The 25998-nt window shown below is 26.5% G+C and overlaps 1 protein-coding gene across 3 annotated transcripts in view; it reads left to right on the forward strand.

The window, feature by feature from the left end:
• The first annotated feature begins 3189 nt into the window (after nt 1-3189).
• The window catches only part of LOC135926530 (uncharacterized), a 36154-nt gene continuing 13345 nt past the window's right edge, over nt 3190-25998 (forward strand). For 2 of the 3 annotated variants that reach the window (XM_065462438.1, XM_065462437.1), the window contains exons 1-10: nt 4980-5020; nt 5623-5772; nt 6265-6451; nt 11380-11569; nt 11732-11863; nt 13002-13203; nt 17576-17682; nt 22876-23046; nt 24047-24196; nt 24336-25020. In XM_065462438.1, coding sequence (XP_065318510.1) covers nt 4995-5020; nt 5623-5772; nt 6265-6451; nt 11380-11569; nt 11732-11863; nt 13002-13203; nt 17576-17682; nt 22876-23046; nt 24047-24196; nt 24336-25020 — 2000 coding nt within the window. In that variant the 5' untranslated portion in view covers nt 4980-4994. Of the gene's footprint in view, nt 3328-4979; nt 5021-5622; nt 5773-6264; nt 6452-11379; nt 11570-11731; nt 11864-13001; nt 13204-17575; nt 17683-22875; nt 23047-24046; nt 24197-24335; nt 25021-25998 lie in introns of those variants that run through there. The other variant, XM_065462439.1, reaches the window with a different exon arrangement.

Genomic DNA, 25998 nt, shown 5'->3' on the forward strand with positions numbered 1-25998 from the left:
AGTATTAAGTTTACATTTAATCAAAATTTATGATATGACCCAAATATAAATAAATACCATACAGATGATGTGCCAGACTTGACTGTAAAATTTAAAAGGGTTAAGTTTTGCAGATACTTGATTTGATTTATATGAATAAAATGAACAATTATTTAATAATAAATTAATTATCATTTCATAATATAGATTTATTTCCTTCACTGTATGAAGACAGTAACATTTTGGCAGCCATGATTCACCCTAAATTTAAACTTAATTGGCCTTATATTAATCTACCACAAAATATGATGGTAAAAGAAAGATTAGTTGCCCATTTGGAAAATATGCAGGAACAACCATATGCGGATACCTCAAATGAATGTATGGATGACATTGATGCTTTTTTGGGGAAAAATACTGTACAAAATGCTTGTTCCGTTAAAAAAATTTTTTATTCAAATGATGATTCCATGAATATTTTTATATTAATTTTAAAAAAATATTTATTGAATATAATACACCTTTGCCATCAAGCGCTCCTGTGGAGCGCTTGTTTAGTAAAGCTAAACATGTTCTAAATGAAAGACGCGGATGTTTAAATGATGATAATTTAGAAAAAAATTTATTATTAAAAGCTAATTTTAATTATAAATAAATATATCATAATTGTTATATTTATTATTCAATTACAATAAATTTCTACCATATTTAATTTATTTTTATATTAGTTAATTTTGCATCGGTTATATTATTTTATGGAAGGCATTGCATACAAGGTACTAGTAAAACAAACTTTTATTGAAAAATTTATATATATCTGTTTTTTACAAAAATATATTAAACTTTATATACATTTTCAGTAATCAGTTTTTGTAACTATTCACAAAATAAAATGATATAAAAATAAGGTTTTTAGTATGCTAAATAAGAAAAGACAATTATAAACTCTTTAACATATTAAAATAGAAAAGACAATTTTTAAAAGGTATTTTGAATATCATATAATATAAAAACCTTCAAAAAATATAAATATAATATGACATGTATATTAGTCATATTCAACAGTTTATATTATATTATTATTCAATTATAATAAATTTATAACATATATTAGTTAATTTTGCATCGGTCAGAAATTTCCTTCAGAAATTTAAATAGAAAAAGGTCGATCCTGGATTTCGATCCTCATTTTTTGAAAAGATCGTGATTCGATCGTTTTAAAAAGATCGGTTAACAAACCTGCACCTATCCATAGGCGTAGCCAAGGGGGGGGCAAGGGGAAATTCTCCCCCCTTCAGAAATTTATCACTTTTTGTAAATATCATTTTTAGCTAATAAAAAATATCCCCCTTAGTCCTCCCCCCACTCCCTGACCCTCAAATATGTATGCATATATCTTAAATAATAATTTAAAAGAAAGAATGTAAAAGTTGATATTTTTTTATAAAACTATTCATCATAATTTATAGATTTTTGGGAAAATAAATTTATAAATATATAAAATGAACCAAAAATGTTTTTTAATAAATGGAATATAAGCCAAAGATAAGTCTTAAGACAGTAGTGAAATGTATTCTAATTATTAATAGTAGATCCATAAAATTACTAAATAATATAATATATCAAATATAATTTTTTATAAAGTGTGTAATTTTAATTTATTAATCTTAATAAAAGTAAAATATATTTTTAAAACTATTGATAAATTAAATCATGAATTAAAAAAATATTAAAGCATAATACAAGCAGTGGAATATTATATGTCGTAGATTTCCAGTATATCTAATTATCAAATGACAATCAAGTAATTTTAACCAATATAGCGAATAATCAACAAATTTTACTAATCAATGCTCTTGATATTAAATATAGCAACAATTTGCTTTTAATTATTTAACGCCATCTATTTATTTTAAAAAAAATGATATTTTAATTTAATTTTCATATTATTTATCCTACAATGTCTTTAAAAAATATTTTCTATCAATATTTTATATTTATCTGTAAAATAACTGTAATATATTCTCTAACTGTCAAATATGTCTGTAAAAGTATAATTTTACCTAGAATTTTATATCTAATTCTATATAATAGAGTAAAATCAATTAAATGTCTACTTACTTTTTATAAATAAATTACTTATAATTGTTTGGAATAAACTATTACCATGCTTTTATAGTAAGGTATATACAATACAAGTAATTTATTATATTTTTATTTTATATAAACTAATAAAAATATATTTCATATAAACTAATAAAAATATATTTCATATAAACTAATAAAAATATATTTCATATAAATTAATAAAAATATATTTCATATTTGTTCCAGGCTTATTTTTATTTTATTAAAATTTGTAAAAATATTTATGACTATATATAGACTAAAGTAACCCGGCCGAAGGCCGGGAAAAGCGGGCCGAAGGCCCGCCCAAAAGAGGGTCTGGGGGCAAAGCCCCCAGTAATTTTTTAATCCCCCCCCCTCCCCCTTATGAAAATCCTGGCTACGCCTATGCACATATTATACCAAACCATTAAGTGTACTTAATTAGTAAAAATATCATAGAAATAGTAAGGAAATTAAGATTACACAAAAAAATAAGATTATATTCTGTGTTATGCAAATTTTTTAAACATTATTATTAGAGAAATTATCTGTATCTTTTGTCAAGGAGATGAAAAAGATACAAGATTCTTTTCAAAATAAAGAATCGTAGATGCAGGTACTAGTATCCTATTAAAATGCCAAAAAGATACTAAGTACATGTTACGGAAGTATCTATTATCTTAGATAAGTAATCGCGGTACTGCCCAACTCTGATATTATTCAGGCTTGCCTTATGCCTACAACTAAGTTCGTGTGGAAGTTTAGCACTGAGATGCATTTGTTTTATATAAATATTCTAAAGATTTAATATATAATTTCCATCGAATTTTATCCTAAATGAATAAAATTTAATATATATCACAATAAATTCATATAAGCAAAATGGTTTCACTTATCAATTGATCAAATCCAGTATCCATTTGCATGTATTACTGATAAAAAAGGAAGAGATCTAAATGAAGTATTTTTATTTTATTATATTTGTATATAAATTATATTTTATAAATTATTATTTTACATTCTACCATGTCATTATTTGATATCTGTCATGTGACTGGTCAAGGTTAAGGTTTCCAATCTTTTAATCCATTCCAGTTTATTCCTATTTTAGCGGACCCAAATCATTTCTTGTTATATGCAATGATATTTTTGTCCTATTATGGATATCACGAGGAAATCTATAATTCTTATATGATTCTTATTATTTAAAAGTTATACGAATGTTAAATGAGTTAAAAAGTACCAAACCAACTTTTATTATTTAATGCATATATACATGATCTTGCAAGTTTTTTCCAATTTCCTTTTTTTAAATAAACTATAGTCAATTAGTTTTAATAAAATATTAGTACATATTTTATAAAAATTTTTAATGGATTGTCAAGCAAGTATTTATCTGAATTATTCACTATTTTTTTAAAGATATGTTGGTAATAGCTTATGATTGATTATATTTCTTATGTCAGTTTAGAACCTGAATGAAGAAATATGGTCTATTTAAAAGATTATTTTATAAAATTTGGAAAATTGGGTTTATGTTCCTAAATTTGAGGTGGCTTGGGTTCCAATTCCTTACTCTTAAGATGTATCCAAAATATGCTTAAAAATTACAAATTTTAGATTGCAGCAGATTAGTTAATTGTAATAAAATGTTTATAATTTAAAGTTATTTTATTTCCTTTCTTGGAATTACTGTGTATTTTATTGGTTTGCATTATATTACTTTTTTTACAAAACTTACAAATATGTAAAAAATACAAGGTATTTAAAAATGGATAATAAAAATAAGCTAACAAAATTTAAATTGTAATAAAATATCTTAAGATTAAATTTGGTTTAAGAAGAAAGGTTATTGCATATTATAATTTATAAAAAAATATTCAAAATTTATTCTCTGGGCTGGCCTATTAAAATTTTACAAAAAATGAGAAATTTGCAAGGTCCTGCTTGATTTTTTATACATAAATTGCTTGGTTCAGCACAAAATTGTTTCTATATGAATTGCCTTGACCGCTAAAATTTTTTGCTTTGCTCAGCCAATTATAACTTTTTTTAAAGTTTTCCCAAACCAGCCCACAGGATTTGTGTCCAGGTAATACCTTACAGATTTCTATTGCCCTTTAATAATAGATGAATAAAGGGAAACAAAATTTATTTATTTAAAAATAAAACCTTTTTAAAGAAAAGGTAGATATAAAAATATAATGTATTTCCAAAAAAAAATATTTAAAAAAAAATTTAATGAGTCAAATAAGCCATTAAACACTCATATTTTATATGTAGTGAGTTGGGGGGAATAAAATACAAAAAACACTTTATCATTCATGAATATGCACCAAATATCACTTAAATAAAAAATTTAAAAGAGATTCTTGCCTTTATAACAATTGCTTATTATTTTTGGTTTTGTAGAATATCAGATTGGATCAGTGACAATATGTGGAATAGCACAGCCCTCTAAATAATCAAACTTTTAAAAATCTAGGATAGGGGGTTTAATAAAATAAAAACTAGTGCTGTGCCGATATTAAATATCCAGGTCGATACCTGTAAAAAAAACCAATTCGATCTTTTAAATTAATAATTTTCTTTTTTTTAGTTATTTCATGATATTTATTTTACATTAATAATATTTTCTAAATAATTTGCACAACACTCCTTAAATTTTATTAATTTTTTAAATAGATTTATAGTGTTTTAAAAGTTTTTTTATAAAAATAGAAAGGAACCCCCAAAGTTTTATTTATTTTAAATCTTTTTAAATAATAAAGCCGATTTTATTATTTATACTTTAAATAAAATAATTTTTTAAATAATATATCTGAATTTTGGAAATATTTTACAAAAGAAAAGATAATTTTGCAAAATGCGTTATCTTCGGAATTCTAATTTCATGGGGAGGAATAATGAAAAATTCATTTAATATTACCAAGTGAACTTTTTTTAATTATTGTTTAAATAAAAAAATTAAATTAAATGCATAATTCGATTTTTTGTATAAAAAATATTGATTTCTTAATTATATTTGGTTCAAAGGGCGGTGGTGAAAAAATCGATATAAATATCGGTTTGGGATCGGATTGATGAAAAATATATTGATCAACATAGCCCTAATAAAAACCTTGGGTCATCTTAGAAATAATATGATTAAATCATGCCACATTTTGAAAAATATATTTTCAAATTTTGACTGTACCTCAAATTTTGATATTTACAGGTCTCTGATTTTATTTTCACCAATTAATTTTATTTCTATGTAAAAGCTTTTAAATTAAATTTCATAGATGTTTTTGAATCAAATTCTGATCTAATAAATTATAATATTAACTGATTTTATTAAATTTTTTAATTATAGAATAAAACTCTTATTCATGCAAACTTCAGAGCTCATTTACTTGCATTAAATTATTAATGCAACCAAATAGTTATCATGATTAAATGTTAAAAATATAAAGCAGTTACTAAAACATTATGCTGTCTAAAATGAGAATTATTACATTTCTAAAAGTTTTTTTTGTATTTAACTTTTAATAGGTTGTATACAAATGTCAATAAAAAATATATAATGGCAAGAGAAAAATATGAACCTCCAAATCCACGACGGAATTATACTATACTTCCTAACACCAGCGCAAATACAAATTTATTGCAGTCACAAAGCAGTTATTCAAATGCCTATAATAAGTAATTTATATTTCCTTTTTGATTATAAAGTTCAATTTAAATATGTCTCAACTATGTACATTGAAGGCATAATATTTACTAGTGATATTGGTCCTGAACAATAGGATAACACTGTAAATAAAATCTAGTTAGTTAAGGTAGGCAATTGTCTAATTAGCCCAAAGAGTTAAGTGACATAATAACTAACTAAGTTACACTAGTTGCCATGAAGTATTAATGATAAAAAATGTAGCTTTTATATACCTTTATTTATGATAATTTGCTCCTAATTCAATTCTTTCTCATCCTACTAAGTAATCTGTTAAACTAGCTTCTTTTAAACATCTACTTTAAAACAATTAAATTTCGACCTTCTTTCTGAGAGCCATTTATCAAAATTGTGCAGGGGGGAGGGGTATCTAGTTGTCCTTTTTATTATATAGCCAATTGCTCGTTAATAATTTATTTATAGATATAATATAAATATAAAATGTATTTAATCTTATCTTAAAGGAAGGATTATTCGCTGGAAAACGATTACAATAGTTCCAACATTATAAATAACAACCCTAATAATTTGGCGCCAAATTACGGATGGTCCGAGTTGGAGATAACGGGGGCGGTAAAAAACATAAGTCCCAACTTGTTTTCCTTAACCCATTTAACCGTACTCTACTTAAACGATAACAACTTAGCTAACGTAAATATTTTAATTTTTTATTAAATCATTATTACTTATGTGTGCTCAATATATTATGTTGGAATGATCGTATAAAGATTTTTATACTTTATTATTACCATAGATGACAAGAAAATTTGAGATTTGTTAAATTCCGTTAGACATGTTTATGATTTTATTTTATGTTTGACCTTAGATGTAATTTATGTTTATAATACGAACATGAAGTTTTTTTTTAAATTAAATAAACATATGCTTACAAATCACCCCAATTTCAAAAATTTTAAGCCTTCCAATTCAAATAGATCTCATAATTTAATGCAGAAGATCAAAAAAATTATTCTTATTATTTTTAGAATTTGGATTTGAAAAATATATTGACCAAAAAAACGAGATTTTCGGCCGACCATCTCAAAAATGAATGAAACTTGGCATATTAGTTATTTATGTTGTAAATGTTTATAAAATCAAAATTTTAGATTGCTAGCTCAACCAGATCCAAAGATATACACCTTGAAAGTCGAAAATCGCGAAGTGCGTGATTACATTATATCTTGTTATTTTAAAAATTACTTAAGATAGAGTTACAAATTTTATATCATTTTATAGCCCTTAAAATTTTACGTTGGAAAATGTTTAAAAAAAATTTAAAAAATTTTAAGTGTTTTCTTATTTCCGGTGAAGATAAAAAAATTATCATTGTTAGGAAGGAATTTTTTTAGGTGTTAATATTCACTAAAAAATTTTATTACCCTTATATTAAACGATTTAATAAAAAATCTCGATAGCTATTTTTGTTTTTTTTAATTTTATTTGAATTTTTATTATTTTTATAAATAATATAATATAGATGGCGGTATATTAAATTTATTTTATAATATATAATTTTTAATAAAAATATGAATAATATTGTGATTAAAATTAAAAAATCAATTGAGTATAACCAAGAATGATATCCGGGGGCGATATGTAAACAGTCAGCCCATATAGTTATTATTTTATTGACGCTATATTGTAAAATAAACATATTTTAAAATTTTATATTCAAACTATTATAATTTTGCGCTAATTAATAGCCTAAGGCCATAATTTGTAGATATATCCTTTCATTGTTGTGGATCTACTATCATTATTTTATGAAAATAACGATTTTATCAGTTTATTTTAATTTTTTATTCCTATCATCGCTACCAATCAATCATCATATATTTCAAAACTTAAACATTTTTTACAACCAAATGAATTTATGATAATTTGTGATTTATCTAAAAATTGTGCATTCATAATCCAAGACACTGTTCGGATTCCACTGGAATAATAATCAAGCCACTATCTATCCTATAATAGCATATTATAATAATGGCAATATATAAAATCTTAATTATATGGTAATATCAGAGTCACTTCAACATGATGTTATTGCAGTACATTTATACCAGACTAAAATGATAGAATTTTTGGCCAATCAATTCAGCAAAAAGCCAAACAAAATATATTACTGCTCTGATGGATCAGCTGCACAATATAAAAACATAAATTTTTTTTATAAATCTGTGTTATCATGAATCAGATTTTGGTGTAGCAGCTGAATGACATTTTTCAGCTACATCTCATGGAAAAGATCCATGTGACGGCCTTGGCGGAACATTAAAAAGTTTAGCAGCACGTTCAAGCCTTCAGCGCATCAATTCTGCACACATTTTAACGCCAGTTGATTTATATCAGTTTGCAAAACAAAACATGCAATTATTAAATTTTACATATATAACCAACAAACAATACAATTTACAAGAAATTAAACTATGAGAATGATTCAATTTAGCTCGTCCCATTCCAGGAACTCGGGAAATACATGCTGTATTTCCTTTGAGTTTAAGTAAGCTTAAATCAAAAATATATTCATATGCAGAGGACTTTCAAATTAACCATATCTCAAATGCCGATAATTTGTCTTTTGCCGATATTAAAGAATTCTTAACATGTGTTTATGACGATTTTTGGTGGTTAGCCACAGTACTAAAAAAGAATGAAATTACTGGGGAGATATATATTTCCATTTTACATCCCCATGGACCATCACCATCCTTCTTTTACCCCACAATTGAGGAAAAGATATGGTTACCCATTAATCAAATAATAACAATAGTAGATCCTATTACAGTAACAGGACATACCTACAAATTATCATCTCAAGAAATTCTATTAATAAGCACAAAATAGGATAAGATTAAAACAAGAGGTGTTCATTTTTATATTGTTTGTGTATAAAATTTTAAAATATGTTTATTTTACAATATAGCGTCCTAATAAAATCATATGTATGGGCTGCCAACTTATATATCGCCCCCGGACATCATTCTTGGTCATACTCAATTGATTTTTTAATTTTAATCACAGTACTATTCATATTTTTATTTAAAATTATATATTATAAAAAAATTTTTATTATAACGCCATCTATATTACATTTATTTATTTTAAAAAATAATAAAAATTCAAATAAAATTAAAAAGACAAAAATGGCTATCGAGATTTTTTATTAAATCGTTTAATATAAAGGTAATAAACATTTTTAGTGAATATTAGCACCCCAAAAAAATCCCTTCCTAACAATGTTAATTTTTTGTTTACTGGAAATAAGAAAACACTTGATTTTAATTTTTTTTTAATATTTTCACGTAAAATTTTAAGGGCTATAAAATGATATATAATTTGTAACTCTATCTTAATTATTTTTTAAAATAACAAGATTTAATGAAATCACGCACTTCGCGATTTTCGACTTTGATGGCGTATATCTTTGGATCTGGTTGAGCTATCACTCAAAAATTTTGATTTTCATTCATTTTTGAGATGGGCCGAATCGCTGGTCAATTTGTTATGGAATTACCCATATAGCTTCTTTGAGACTTTGAAAGATGCAAATTGGATAGATATCCTATAATTATGAAATATAAATTGCATCCTAAACATTTAACACTGTACTTTTATAGGAATTAATATCATTCACTGTGAAAGAAACAAAGACCAGATTAAAAAAGAAAACTCTTGCAAATTCAGATATGATGTCGAAGAGCGAATACGAGATCATATAATATCGGGAAGTATTTTCCCCATTGAAAGGAATGGGTTCTCTGGCCCAGGTTATCAATTTGAAACCTGACCCAGTACGGTAAATCCTGTCGTTTATGACATTGTACTAATGGTGAAGAGACATTCTATGGATGTAAATATCCTGCGAAATTATAATTATATGAAATTTGAAAAAAAACGGGGAAAACCGGGAAATTTTCTTTTTATATTTTTTTTACTAGTCAATATTGATTTTTTATTCAAGTTCTATTACAAATGCATAAATTATAAACTTATTATAAAACAAGTATGATATAATTTAAATTATTTTGTTTGTTATCTTCGTTTAAAGATTAAAATATCCGGTTTTTATGATTTTTTAAATCTCTATAATTTCCCTCTGCAAGAGATTTGATATTATTTTATAATTGTTAAATATCTCCTGATATAAATAAATGCCCGAGAAACGTAAGATAAAATGGATTTATTCGCTTACACTATCTATTTGAATAGAAATGGCTTTTATAATGATTACAGGATATTTAAAAAACTTTCATTATGAAGAAGAGTAAGTCTCTTATCTCTATCTGTAATATCAAGTATCGCCTTTTCTGGTAAATACCTTTTTTAAACAGGCTATTAATGATAAAAGCTATACTTGCCCAGTGAGTTGAGATATTACTTTAAGGAAATAATCTTATTTTCTGAATAACTGTTTTCCTTTAAATGTTGATAAATGAATATTGTTGGATTATACATTTCTTTAAAATATTTTTGGCCTTTGCTACTACAATTGGAAGCAATATTTTATTTGTTATATTCTTTAAAAGCAAATTAAGTCAATGTGCTTCACACCAGATGCATTTGATAGCTGGATATTTAATTCCAAGTGTCCATGTTTTCTTCAAATTATTTGCATTATCAGTTATTATGGTGTAAATTTTTGTTTCATATTTCTTCAATTACTTTACAAAATTCATTAGATATATTCTACCTTATGCATATTGGTTTCTGTTTCAATTTAGTTATAGAATATGGGACTTAGGATTGCTATAATAAAATTCATAATGCTTTCTCCTCTTATTTTTTGTCTAGCCATTTCGTTTTAATCCTTGCATATTCATTGTTTAACAAATTCTGACTGAGTAAACCTATCCCATATACCCAACCTTTTACTCATCTACCTCAGTTATTACGTTTTAGTTTTAAATATTTTTCTGCTAATTAGAGCTATTATATTATCTTATCGATGATTAAAATCGATCAAAAAAGAGTCATTGTCGTGGATCTCAAATCGAATGAAATTTTGAATTATAATAATTTTTTTGTGCGGACCAGTGCAATTTAATTTTTTTTGTTTTGCTTAATTAGTTTTGGAGATATGGCGGGTTAAAGTTAAAAAATAGCATCCTTACAAATTTGGAAAACGCGATATAAATAAAAGTCAAAAAATATAAATGATAAAGATTTATATTTGGTATTATTAGATATCCCTTAAAAATCACTTTCTTAAAAATAATTAAATTTTTTTAAAAAAAAATCTCAGGTGTTTTTTTTATTTCCAATGTAAAGGTTGAGTTTTTAATGTCTGATTGAGCTTAAAATTTTTAAAAATTTGTAAATTTATATTTAAAAAAATAGCTTGGGAAAATCATTATTTTTTTAGTTATTTTAATTTTTTATAGATAAAAATTCATTATGAATGGCGATGTGCTAAAAAATCTAAATTGTTATTTTTAAATAAAATTAATATAGAACAATATTTTAATAATAAAAATAAAAATAAAAATTTACAAATAAAGAACCTCAATTGTTTACTACCAATTTTTTTAAAAATGGAAATTTATTTTTGCCATAATATATTTTTTTAAACTTAGGTGCCGCCTCAAATAAATGAACTAAGGCATTTAACCTACCTAGATTTATCCTCCAACAAACTTAGGTGTTTACCACCTGAAATGGGAGATTTGATAACTCTACGAGAACTGCACTTGAATCACAATTATGTGAGAACGCTTCCCCTAGAGTTAGGGCGACTCTTTCAATTGCTAGTGCTTGGACTCAAAGGTAGCTATTGTCATTTGTAATTAGTAGCCTTATAAGCATAATTTTTGAGTTAACTGGTGTCCTTAATACTTAAATAAAGTTGGAAAATCTATAATAAAATAAGATTAACAAACTTTTACTGCATCCTATAAGAGATCATATAGTGTATCATTCATTATACAGGTAATCCTCTAGCTCCAGAAATTTTAAGGATATACAGCGAAACCAATGGAACCCAAAAGCTTTTAACCCATCTCCTCGACAATTTAATGACTCTAGCTTGTTGCCCGACCTCGAACTCTTCGTCATCTACTCGTAATTTTAAATATGTTATATATCTTTTATGCTGTTGTTCAAATTAGGTGAATGCTCGCACATTAACCAAGTTCAAGTTCGTTATAATTGATTAAATAAAACGTCGTCTCTTCTTTAATTTTAAATGGGACCCGTCACAAAGACGCTATCCCTTGGAGGGGACTTAGTCTTTTTGGAAATAGATAGGCAGCGAACAAATTTAGATTCATTAGAATATATTTTAAATTTGGGCTGGTAAAATGTCACATTTATGGTTATATAAGACCATTCTCATTAATTTCTTCTTCCATTTAAAAAGCATGCGAAGATTATAAAAAAAATATGGATAAATTATACTTTTTTTTCAAAGGATGTAAAGCGCATACTTCGAAAAATTTTCACATTTTTAAATTAAAATTTTATAATTGATTCCATTTCAGTTTTTTTTAAAAATACCAGGATGGGACGCGATCCGAAACACACTATATTATGACTGACAGCGTTTCAGTCGGAGATGTATTCATCTAGAGAATGAGCGGGTTTTAAAAAAAATTAACCCGCTCGTCTATAGTTTTAAGTAATTACCTTCCCGCCCATTTATTAAAATTTTTTAACCCGCTTTCCCTGTGTTTGAATTATTTGATTGATTGTTTTGGCGCTTTATTTATTTTAAATAGCCAACATTATGAGATGAAGAATTAATTTTTAATAAATACCCCTGCTCATTCCGCCCCTAGAATAATTTTCAATCCCCCGTCTGCCCATTGTTTTAAAAAAGCATGTCCGCCCAATATTTAATTTTTTAGCCCACATGTAGACCTTTAGTTTGCATTCTATTGTGATAATTGATACCAGAAAGTTATTTTTTTTCTGTTTACAATATTACATTACTAGATATCTTATTTTAAATTATGACAGAAATAAGTAATAGAAAAATCCTTTAGAAATTATCATTATAATATATATATATACCACTTGTAATAATAAAATTTTGCAATTAAAATTAATTTTTAATTGCTGCATATGATATTAATTATAGTAATTTTTAATATAATTGATTTTCATATATTAATTCCTGAACACCATTTAAATTCAAGAGGGCACTGCGTATGATAAAATTAAATAAACACTTATAAAAAAACGCATACAATTATGATAGTTATCAGGGAAGACTCACCCAACAACAAAATTAAAACTGGCAAAAATAACGCTAATAAATCAATCTTCCGTGACAAAAAAATGGATAATGAGCTACGTCAATCGGACATCATGGATTTCGATTTTCGGCGTGCCACTTCAGGTCTTCCTTCTCAAGCCTCCGGAATCATTCCTTCCTTACTCGAAGATCCTATTCCGCTCAGGTTTTTTTAAAATGTTTTTTTATGCTTATAACTCCCATTCTATATTATAACAATTGGATTTATTTATTTTCATTCTTTTTTTTGTTAAATGGAGTGATTCTGCTCTTCAAGTTTTTATTCAATTATTATATAATAAACAAGATTTTATATATTCTCTTGAAAGAAAGAAAGGAGAAGAGAACCTATCTTCCTTCCTTCCTTCCTTCCTTCCTTCCTTCCTTCCTTCCTTCCTTCCTTCCTTCCTTCCTTCCTTCCTTCCTTCCTTCCTTCCTTCCTTCCTTCCTTCCTTCCTTCCTTCCTTCCTTCCTTCCTTCCTTCCTTCCTAGAAAGAAAGAAAGGGGTCATTCCATGTCAAATCAATCACTTTTCGGCCGACCCCTTTCGATTTCGATAAAAATTCGTAGGCTGGTTATATATGTTCCCATTAGATTATAAACAAAATTTTAGCGCATTAGAAACTATATTAGCGGAGATATTCGGGGTTAAAGGTCCAAAAAACGTCTTTTTTTGCTTTTTACTGATATTAAATAATTAGTTTTTAATTTTAAAACTAAATATGATCAAATATTGAATCTAATATCAATAGCTAAGTTAATAATTTATAATTATGGCTAAAAACATCAAAATTGATTTTTGATAAAATATGGGTCATCTTATGGTCAGTTGAAAACTTGAAATTAATATTTCGAAATGTATATGATCTCCGATTTTTAATTTTTTTAAGAAATATTATCCGTTTACTATTTTTTTAATAATTTCTTCAACAATTAGCATGGCTGGATATTTATTTAAAAAAATATTGCGATTTTTATACTTTTAAAAAATAGATGACGCTATATATAATAGTTTTAATATGTTAAAATACATTTTTTTTATTGATTAAAAATATTTTAATGTATATATATCATACTAAATCGATTACAATGTGCATTATATATATTTATTTGTAATTCAGATCATAAATTTTTAAAATCTTCACAAATTTTACCTAATTAAGATAGTTTATAAATTAATTAAATCTTACTTTATCTAAAGGAATACAAAGCCTGGCTAGCTTGTGAGATTCTTCAGGAGATAATATATATGTTCGACTGGTGGGAGTAGAAGGATTGACCAGCGAGAGAATATGAGATTTAGGCAACACTAAAATATTATCTTTCAAAGGAAATTTAAATGAGGCTGAAGGTCCACGAGGGTGTAAAAATCGGATTTTTACTTCTTCATTTGTATAAATTTTATCGATTATATATCCTAACCACCATTTATCATCATATACACATGTTATATATCCATTAATATTTTAAAATATAATTTTCTCATTTAAAAACGGAACTTGTTTTATATTATATTTTTTGGAATTAGAATATATTTTGGTTTTTAGTTTATTTTGATCAATGGGAATAATCCCGTGAATTTTTTGGGTCCCATGTATGGGCAGTGCAGAATTAAATCTTTTACGAAGAGCTAATTCCTCTTCGATATATTCTTGATTGGATACATATTCAAATTGAATATTAATATTTTCTTTAGCATAATTATATAATTCTAATGGGGTTAGGATTTGATTTTTATTTGGCCTTTGAAGACTAGCTCTGGCAACTAATCTTTTGACAGTTCCTCCGATACCGTCACATGCATTTTTGCCGTGAGCAGTGACAAAGAAATGCCATTCGGCAGGAATATTAAAATCGTATTTATGAAGGCATATGTTCAGAAAATTTTTGCGATTCTTGTATTTAGACGCGGCTTCATCCGAAAAATATATTATTTTTTCTGGTTTAGAATTAAATTTGGCTGTTAAGAATTTAATGAATTTTTTTTGATAAAGTTGGACTGCACTAGTATTATGGCTTAATGATTCGGACAAAATAACAAAATTTATATTTTTTAATTCTTCTCCAGATTTATAATATGCTACAAATGGATGTATAGTGGCCTGCACATTGTTCCAATGAAATCCCTGAACTTCATCTTGTAAAATAAGGGAATAATTTTCAGAATAATCTAGAATTGTTAAAAATTCCTCATCTTTTAAATTTTCTTTGGAATTCTTCAAAAATAAACTTTGTGTTTAGCTATAAACGAGTGAATTCGATGAAACCATCAATGGACTTTATAATAGTTTCAAGATTTGCTCTATCCACCGTGATCCATTGTTTAAACGTGACATATTCTAAACGATTTCTCTGAAACAATTGGTATAATTGGCCCATAAGAGATTCTATACAAGGGCATTGATCACAATTTGTTAAATAACATTTTGGCTGAGATGGATTACAAATAATTTGCGCCAAAAGATTGTTATAAGAATTTATACAGTAATCTTCTGCTGTAATTTCAGCTATTACATTTGTCATTAATTTCACATTCTGATGAATGGCGCAGACACAAACAGTGTGTGTGCCATCCAACTAAAATTCAGTTTTTTGGTCTAAGTTCGGCAAATTTAGGGAATCCAATTGATATACTTGGGTATTCTTCCTTAAACATCTTGAATATTTCTTTAAGATTATTTAATATAAACCTTTGCTGATTCTTTCTCGCCTTTAACAGATACACAATCTTTTATTCCAGGCATGAGTCGGCTTATTTCATCAGAACTATAATTTTGTTATTTTTATTGCTTAAAAAAATTTTCAAAATCTTTGAAATTATTTTTATCTCTGGTTATTTTAATAATGTAAGATAATGACAATTTCATAACATTATTGGTCTTGATGAGTATTATTTAGTCTGGGGGGGGGGAGGGTTGGGGGTAGGCCTAATAATTAATGTGATTTTCGATTTTTCCCTTAATAATTTTCCTGCACCCCTTTAATCCTGCTTTTTTGTTCGTGTGCTAGTCCGATTCTTTAATTATTTTAATTTACATTGAAATATTAAAAAAATTATTAAAATTTTTTATCCTGCGAATATCTCAGGGGAATAAGGTTTACAAAGTTATATGATCGAATTTTATGATATATTATACATTAAAATATTTATAATCAATAAAAAAAATGAATTTTAACATATTAAAACTATTATATATAGCGCCATCTATTTTTTTTAAAGTATAAAAATCGCAATATTTTTTTAAATAAATATCCAGCGATGCTAATTGTTAAAGAAATTATTAAAAAAATAGTAAACGGATAATATTTCTTAAAAAAATTAAAAATCGGAGATCATATACATTTCGAAATATTAATTTCAAATTTTCAACTGACCATAAGATGACCCATATTTAAAAAAAAATTATTTTTGATGTTTTCGCCATAATTATAAATTATTAACTTAGCTATTGATATTAGATTCAATATTAGATCATAATTAGTTTTAAATTAAAAATTAATTATTTAACATCAGTAAAAAGGAAAAAAAGGCGTTTTTTGGACCTTTAACCCCGATTATCTCCGCAAATATAGTTGCTAATGCGCTAAAATTTTGTTTATAATCTAATGGAAACATATATAACCAGTCTACAACTTTTTATCAAAATTGAAAGGGGTCGGCCGAAAATCTTGATTTTTTTGCTCATTTGACATGGAATGACCCAAAGATGGAGTAAGTTATTTTGAATAATTCGGTATATGGGAAATACGTTTTTATGACTCTAATCTTAATATGTTTATGGAAATTATATGAACCGAACCAGAGTTTCTAAAAATACTTTTCAAATATATCCAAATAGCAATACATGGCATTAATGGTATCTAAATATAAGATACATTCTCTAAAATATATCCAGATATAGACACAATTTTTCAATACATTTTTTACTATTAAAAGCATTCGCTTAACATCAAAATTGTTAATTTAGGGAAAACTCAAATTTTGAATTGAACTAAACATTTTTATTCAGTATTTATGTTTTACTTTTTAATAAAACATTTTTAAAGTTTTTACCAGAGGCATTCCCTTATATCCTTTATTTTAGCCATACTAAAAGACTTCACTGGTGCACTGCACTGGAAATTATTGTTGCCTTATGAATAACACATTTATATTTAGTAGGATAATCCATAATAAAATCCTTATTTTTTATAAAATCATTTAAAGTTTGATGGGTGTTATAAAAATTTCTTATCTTATCCTCTATGGGCTACTAAAAATAGTGTATTAAATCTTTCAATATAATTTTTGGGATTTTCTGGTTATCCATTATGTAAATAAAATTTGCCATTAGTTTTTATTGTAAAAAATTAAATTCGGACAATAAATTTAATACCAAAAATAGGATTAAATATTTTTAATATAATTATATAGAGATAGGTATTAATATACTGATACAAGATTTACATATCTAGATATAACTGATATGAACTCAAAATCCTATTTTACAGGATCCAATTTATAAGACTATATTTTAAAATTATATACATCCTTCCAGACGATTTATTCAACTTGTCGAACCGAATTATAGAAAGCAGATGACTAATTCTAATCGTGATAAAGACCGAGCCAGTGGTAAAAGAAATAAAGGAAGATACGAGGAGGGTAAAACAAGTTCACAATTTTTATTGTTCTAAATAAAAGAATCAAAAAGAAAGAACTTGATTAAATCTTAACATTTATAATTAAAAATCTGAAGGTTATTTATTTTGAATTATTTAAATTTAAGTAGATTGATTAAATAAAATTCAAGGATTCCATTGTATTAAAATTCTTAATACAATAAGATAAACACTTTATTTCAAATTTTTTATTTTACATCCTCAGAAACATTAAAAAAAATGATAATGATTTAGAGTGTAAAAGGACAACCATTCGTATGATTTTTTTTTAAAACGATATTTAGTCCGGATAGTTATAAAAAATTTATATAATAAGTGATTATTTTTTATATTATTAAATAATAGTTAGCATTGGTGTACTATTTGTATATCCAAGATATTCTAGGGAGGATACGACTTTTTGATCCCCCCCCCATATGATTTTATTTAAGGACTTTACTAGTGTGGTTTAAAAGGGGTTTTCTTACGACTTCGACGATGGGCCTCTTTTATTCTCCGCCTTAGCCTATTATTATCATGGGTAATTTATATACCTTTCTTTTTTTTTTTAGCCTAGGCGGGCTTTTGGATTGAAATCGGGTATTTTTGTTGCCTATTTTTTTAGGAAAAGAAATAATATAAAAAAAAGAGCTCACTCATTTTAATTTAGAAAGAATTTAACCGTCATTTATAAATCTAAACTAGAAATTGCAATGAAATATTTCATTTTTTTAAAAAAAAATGATTACTAAAAGAATGAGTATAATGTTTTTAATGGTTAAAACGAAAGTGGAAGATATCAAAAACTTCTGTGAGAGAAGGTATGACGCAAGAGCGTATGGGGGGGGGTGGCATTAAGACGATCGCCATTTGAATAAAATTGAAGAATGATTAGTGGATATTTTAGAATTTCTATGCTAGCTAGGCCAATTTCTATTGGCCTACTCAGAAGCTCAAATTTTTTAACAATTCCCCCAAAACTCTTTTTAATTGTGCAAAGGATAGACCAGTAATTAAATACCTTTTATATAAATAATTACTAATGAATTAAGTTTATTTTATATTCAGAGAAAAGAATTCTTTTAACATATATTTGAGATGTCTTTATATTTTTTTAAGCAAATATATGGCAAGCATTTTTTTTTGTTTTAAATTTATACGTTACATACTGAAAAAATAAAACTTAACGCTTCAATTTAAACACAGCTGCTTTTATTTTTTTATATTCGTTTTTAAACGCTGCGTTGAAACGTTCAATACATGTGCACTATATTTGTATTCATTTTTAAAAATTTCTATCGACTGACTCGAATAATAATTATTCTCATATGGAATTTTTTTTTAAATTAAGATGTTAAAGTTTTCATCTTATTTTTTTAATAAATGGAATCCGTTATATTTTTTTTATTAAATTTTTTTGCATTTTCAGTTCAAATAAGAAATTTATACTTTTGTATAAACGATCCAAATAACAACTTAGACAGTAATAACACATCAGATGATTTTTACACTTCCGGTCGTACGAATTATATAACTAATTTTACCGAAACCATGTGTTCCCATGATGCCAATAATTATGGTTTATTTTTCTTTCCTATAACCGAATTCTCGAGATTGTTAAGTATGGCTTATAAAAATATACATAATCTCAATAGAAATTTTGAAAAATCACCTATTTTTCCATGTTAAGAGCTTCTAAATTATTAAGTATATATAAGCCTATCTATCATAATTTGTGGCTCAAATTAAACTAACTTGAGTGACCTTTCAAACCCCAAGTTTGTTTCTGAGCTTGGTTAGAATTTCACATTCCTTAAATAGCTGAATGTGGCATTTAATTAGTAATTTACAGCACGTTATATCATTTTATTGAATCCCGGAAAAAAAACCCTGGATTTTTTTTCCATATTTATAGAATTTACTTAAGACCTAATAATATAGATATATTTTTATTTGGATTATAATGGATACTCATATTTAAAATGTATAGACAAATTAGTATTTTAGAAAAATATTATATATTAATAAGCTAAATTTCTTTAGACCCTAACTCATTATTTAAAGATTATTCATATACCATCAATAAAAAATGCTTAAACAAGATAAAATGCGGAAGTTCAAATTGGTACTGGGAAATACCCCAGTAAAATAACCCATGTATTTCTTATTTTCGTAAAGATTATTTGCTATAGTAATAAATACAATATCCATCCTAAATTACGATATTAAGTAGACTAAATTTGACAAAATTTTATAATAAAATATATATATTTTATTGGTAAATCAAGATTATATATATACAAATTTAATAATTTAAAATAATAATTATATTGATTGATATCGAATATTGAAGGAAGTTGCCCTTATAAAATCTAGAAGGCTTCGCACCCCATCACGGTATTCCTTGCAAAGTTTCTTTAATCTCATCTGGGTATTATAACTCCGCGATTTTTTTTTGATGTTCAACTATCTACACTCAAGTTTGGTTTCATCCTTAGCCACCTCGCATTCCATTTTTTAAATCAATACCCATATTGATGGGTGTTTATTCCCAACCAGACAAAATGATGATTCCAACCTTCGCGTTGATTATTTGCGCGTTTTTCGTCGGATAGAGTGCTCTGATTTACGTTCCAAGTTTCTGGAGGAAACGAGGCTCAATTCGACGTGTTTGGAATTAAGAATTGCTTCTTGTGTCAAATTCTATAAATATGAAAAAAAAATTCGGGGGTGTTTTTCCGTGGGGTATCTTTGGGGGGTTTTTTCCGGGGGGAGGGGGGTTTCTATTACCCATTTTATTGATATCATAATGATGAGTATAAAATTTCTAATAAAAATTATGTTTTTATATTAAAATGATTTCTGTCATGCTGTTATCAAACAAAAAATATTATATAAACCTATCTCTAGATTTGGTCCAAAGAGGGTCAAACCTTTCTGCCTTTTATATGTAAGGCAATTTTTTTATAGGTTAAAATCTTGATTTCGCCGTGACAATATTTGTGGATTGGTTAATACTTATTTTATGTCAGTTTTTTAATTATATTCTTTTATCGCTAAACTAAGGATCACCAAAAACTCTTTACAGCAGAGCTGTGAACTCTCGTTTTAAAAAGGGTTCAGGGTCAGTAAAAAAATCCATGGGTTTAGAGTCCAGAAGACTAATTATAGTTAAAACAACAGAAGCATCAGTTTTTGAATTTATTTTATTATATTTGATATTCATTATAAAAATAATTTATCAGAATAATGCAATAAAATATATTTAAGTAAATTATCATGATACAATCTAAAATAACATTGAGACTTCCATCTAACTCTGACATATCTTAATGATGAAAATGCTCCTTCAAAGCTAGCCTAATAATTAATTCATATTATATAATATATATAATGTACTTGTGTTTCTGGAAAACTTGGAACAATATTAGCCAGTGTATAATATTGTTGACTTCCCACAAGTCAACAATATTTACATCCTTATTAATCCTTTTAATATGTGAGAATATTTTTGACAAAGAAATGATCATAATCTGTTCACTTTCATATTGGTCTAATTTTATTTTATTTTTCTAAAAACAACTTTTCAAAATCATCATCAAGATCATTTGTAGATTAAATTAATGTTGTCTTCGACTATCTTTTAATTTAAAATCTAACAAACAACATTAACTATTAAAATATATATTATTATAGTTATGATAAACAATTTTACAAAATGTGGTGGTAAAATTTTTACATAAATTAATAAAAATGATTTTCACAAAAAAATGTTTTTAGTGTTGATGATGTCCCATCGCCTGAATCCAATAGAGAAAAGGATTGGGGCAGGTCAGTTATAGCATGCTACGTTGAATCCCTATTATCTAGCATTCTCTCTTCACTTCTTTACTTAATGAATCCGGGCATGAATTTTTAGAAGTCATTCTTTCCAAAAATCTTTAACTCCAACTAACCGACAGTGAACTAACCCATTCAATAGGAAACCGCGTAATTGTTCAAAAACCTTTACTCACTTCTGCTCTGGCTGCAGAATCCCCATAGACTGCAAAGGGTGACTCTCCTTACATTGCAGATCGTGCAAAGGACGACTCCTCAGGCACACACAATGCAATTACTTGATCCAGTAAATGGAAAGTGGCCTGACGGAATCACCCTGATCCCATTGAAACGGGGCCAATTTCTGGTTTGGGACTATTCTTGTATAGATTCATTAACCTTATCCAACCAAACTCCAAACCTACTTGAGCAAAAAGAACAACATAAAATTTCCAAATATTCGGAAATATCATAAGATCACATCTTTACCCCAAGAATATTCACTACCTTAACCTCCTTTGGTAAGCTTGCATTATCCTTCTTCAAGGATTTCGAATCTTACATCCTCAAGCATACCAGCGATCCTCGAGAAGGCTTCTTCAGGCAGAGACTGGCCGTAGCTATCCTTAAAGCTAATTATCGAAGTTTCAATGACAGTCTTCTCTCCACAGATCCGCTAGATTCACTTTTATCCCCTTATTCTTATCATTTTAGTTTTACACTATATTTCATTTTATATTATTTAATTTGGAATTTATTTTATTTATATATAAAAATTTTGTGTTGACTTATATTATGATTAATAAAATACTATAAAATATTGAAAATTAATATTTAAAAAAAAACAATTCCTGGACCCTAAATCTAAAAAGAGGTTGGGTTCTAGTTCAGTAAAATCTCGAGGATTCCGCTTCTCGACCCTGCTTTTCAAAACCTCAGTTGTTTGTTTAAGGCTACCACCGACTCCATTCTCAGATATTTTTTAAATATATAGAAACAAAATAGATTATTTTAAAATATTACGCAATCTATTAAAAATTTGACGATCTAATAGACATGGTTAAAAAAAATTTTTTTTTAAAATGATTTAAACATTCGTATAAAAGCTTTTCGTGGGAAGGTGTTCAATAAAATTTTGACTTAATTTAGAAGTTTTAGAGTGAGCTTTAAAATATATACTGAATTAAAGAGAGCCAATAATTATAAGTGAGGGTAATTTCTTTATTACGAATGGAATTAAAATAGTGTCAAATCTTATATTAAAAAATGAATATGGACATAGTCATAATAGTTGACAAATTTATTGTTAATCAATAAATATTTATATTTATGCTTTTCAATAAATAATAACCTTTTTGGATATTTATAAAAATATAAGGTGGCTTTACTTTCGCTAAACCAGACTTTTTTGTGGTAGCAAACGATTCATCTTCTGAAGGTGATAACTATTACGAAGAAAAGGAGAGTGAAAATCGTCCGCCAAAAACTGGATCCAAGACTATCCTCAAGGAAAATACAACTTCGAGACCTCGTGATATAAAAAAATTGAGTTTGAATTTACCTTGTTATACTTGTTAAATTTTTTTTATATAAGACTATTAAAACCTATGATCGAGGAATTTCAAAAAAATCTAAAATTCTATATAGTTTATTTAAAATGGAATAAATTTATAAATTAAATACAAAAATAAAAAAATCATTCCCAAAAATATAATTGTTTTACAAAATAAATATAACATCAATTATTAGCCCTTGTTGAGAGCATTCATAAGACCCAGTTAGCCCCTAGAAAAAGAGTTATTACTTAAAATCCTGTAAATATAGGTTTGAATTTTTCAGTACCTAATTTGTCTAAAAATACGTATGCAAATTTTAGTCTAATTTTGATTAATTGCTTTTGAAATATCAATTTTTTTTTTATAAATTTTAATCAGCCCAAATTTTTTTTTATATATGCTCTAATTTCAATATAAATGGGTATTTTGGGCAATTTACTTTTTAACAATTAAAATTATTTAATATCTATAAATAAAAAGCAAAAAAATACAATAATATAATTTCAATTATTGGGGAAATATTAACGACTATATTTTTGCTGAAAGGAGTTTGATTTTATTTTGAAATATAATTTGATTTCAATCCTTTCTTTGGGAAATATTGTTTGTATTACTTACGAATGTTTAAGAATTCAAGGTTACCTATAAAATTACCTAAATCATATAAAGAAAGTTAAAATATATTATAAGGTGAGGTGATCATCTCTACAAACTTTTTACGAGGAATAATACTATCTGAGAGGGTTTTTTTAAAAAAAATTATTTTATAAAACTTAGGACTACATTTCCTATATATTGGAAATACACGAGGCATTCAAATTCTTTATTTTGAGATAAGTTATTCGATATTAGCGTTGTTAAGCGGCAAACTAGATTTTTTTTCGCCAAAAATATTACTCAAGCCTGAGATTTTACTCATAAACGAGACAGAAAGGTTTGGACATCTATTAGCGAAATCTCGAGGCGCTTACACAAATTATTTATTTATTTAAGATGTCGGTGAAAATAAGCTTGCTAAATCTTCTGCTGATTCCCAGACGACATCATATGAATCTGCAGCGCAAGAAGGCTCGTCCTGTATATCATTCAGTGAAGATAGTTATTGTTCGTCCTCTATATCGGATATCAACGATTCTGACGATAGTAAAAAACGAAACAATATTTAAATATTTTATAAAGTGATCAATAAATGAATTGGTTACCATAACTTTCTCATAAAACTTGATATTAAGTAATTTAAAAAAAATTAATTTAATATACTTTTATATTTTCTTACGCCAAGAGAATAAAATAATCACATGTGCTGAAGTAGATGTTCTAAAGCTGCCAGTAAAATCAAAAATCCCTGGCTCACCCAATCAGCGTAAAGATAACATTCTTATGAAAGTAGATGAATCTAAAAAATCTATTAAAAAAACAACAGCTGATGATTCCATTACATCGGCAGAAGAAAAAACACTCACATTTACTAAAACAAATGATAAAAATGATGTAAATAGAGATCAAAAAATTTCGAAATTTGAAGAAAATATGAATGATAAATCTTCCGTCGATAACGAAACTTCAATATCTACTAAAATCGACGACGACAACAAAATCACCAAATCAGATGAAAAGTGCCTTGTTAAAACTAATGAAAAATCGCCAAAATTTTTAAAAACAGATTATAATATAACCGCCGATGACAAAATCCAAAAATTGGAAATCGAAATGACAGAAAATTTCAACGTACATGATAAAATAGAAAACGTAAAAATCTCTAAATCCTTGGAAGCAATTTGTATAAACGATTTGCCCACTAAATCTTTTAAAATACACAAAGAACCTAATAACACGTTCACCCTTATGTGCTATAACATTTTATGCGACAAGTATGCCACCCGTCAATTATACGCTTACTGCCCGACATGGGCCTTGGCCTGGGCCTACCGAAAACACAGGATTCTATCCCAGCTTGCCGAATCAAAGTTTGTGGTGTAGTATTTTTTATTATTTCTATTTTTCTTTCGATCTATCTTTTTTTAAAATTTAATCTTCAAGAAAAGAAAATTCAATCTAATATAATTATTTCAAAATAAAATTTTATTTACAATATGAGCATTCTATTTATATTTATTTATATATTGGTATTAGTAAACTAATTGAACATAACTTGTTTATTTTAATATTTTTTTAAATTATATTTTCTAGGGTGGCTACGGTTAGACCTTAGTCTTGTCATGAATTTCCGGGAAATTGGGTGGCTTTTTTACCATATTTATGGAGAGTTTTAGGCCCGCTCTTTGGTCTTAAGTCGATTATTTTAATGTTTTTTGATTTCATACTCATTTATAGTGATTATTTAAAAAAATAATAACATATTGTTTGGTTAGGGGGAGGGTGGGGGGGGGGGGCAGAAAAAATTTAAGGCGATCATTTTTATTCGGTTAAAATGATATTAATGAAAGCTGCCAAATTTGCTAGTGAAAATTTTTCCCTCCCCACCAATTGGTTACGCCAATGGGATCATTTAATTAATATTAATAATTTTTATTTTTTTATCTAAATAAGTAAGATTATAATTTTGAAAAAATCATTAGCTAGAATCTAAGCTAAGGCTACAAGTTGACTTGACTATAAAAATCTTCACATTAATTTTGATACCGCATATGTTATATTGTAAATTAAGCCATTTATACATGTTTTCAAAATTAAAATTATTTCTTACCTTATGGCCACCTAATCATTTATAAACCCATTTAAAATTGTTTGATTGTCCTTTGCAAACTATCACATTATTCAAGATAGTTATGATGACCATTATACATGAGATTAATATTATGTTTATTTTTAAGTGTGACCTAAAATCTTGATTACTCCTATATAGGAGAATAAATTATTACTTCTTTACAAATCTATTAGAATTGTTGGTTAGCACGGGAAAAATAAACACACCCACTTTTTAT

This window comes from Gordionus sp. m RMFG-2023, chromosome 3 (genome assembly GCF_954871325.1).
Source record: "Gordionus sp. m RMFG-2023 chromosome 3, tfGorSpeb1-WG-v2, whole genome shotgun sequence".
In the NCBI taxonomy this organism is placed as follows: Eukaryota; Metazoa; Nematomorpha; class Gordioida; order Chordodea; family Parachordodidae; genus Gordionus; species Gordionus sp. m RMFG-2023.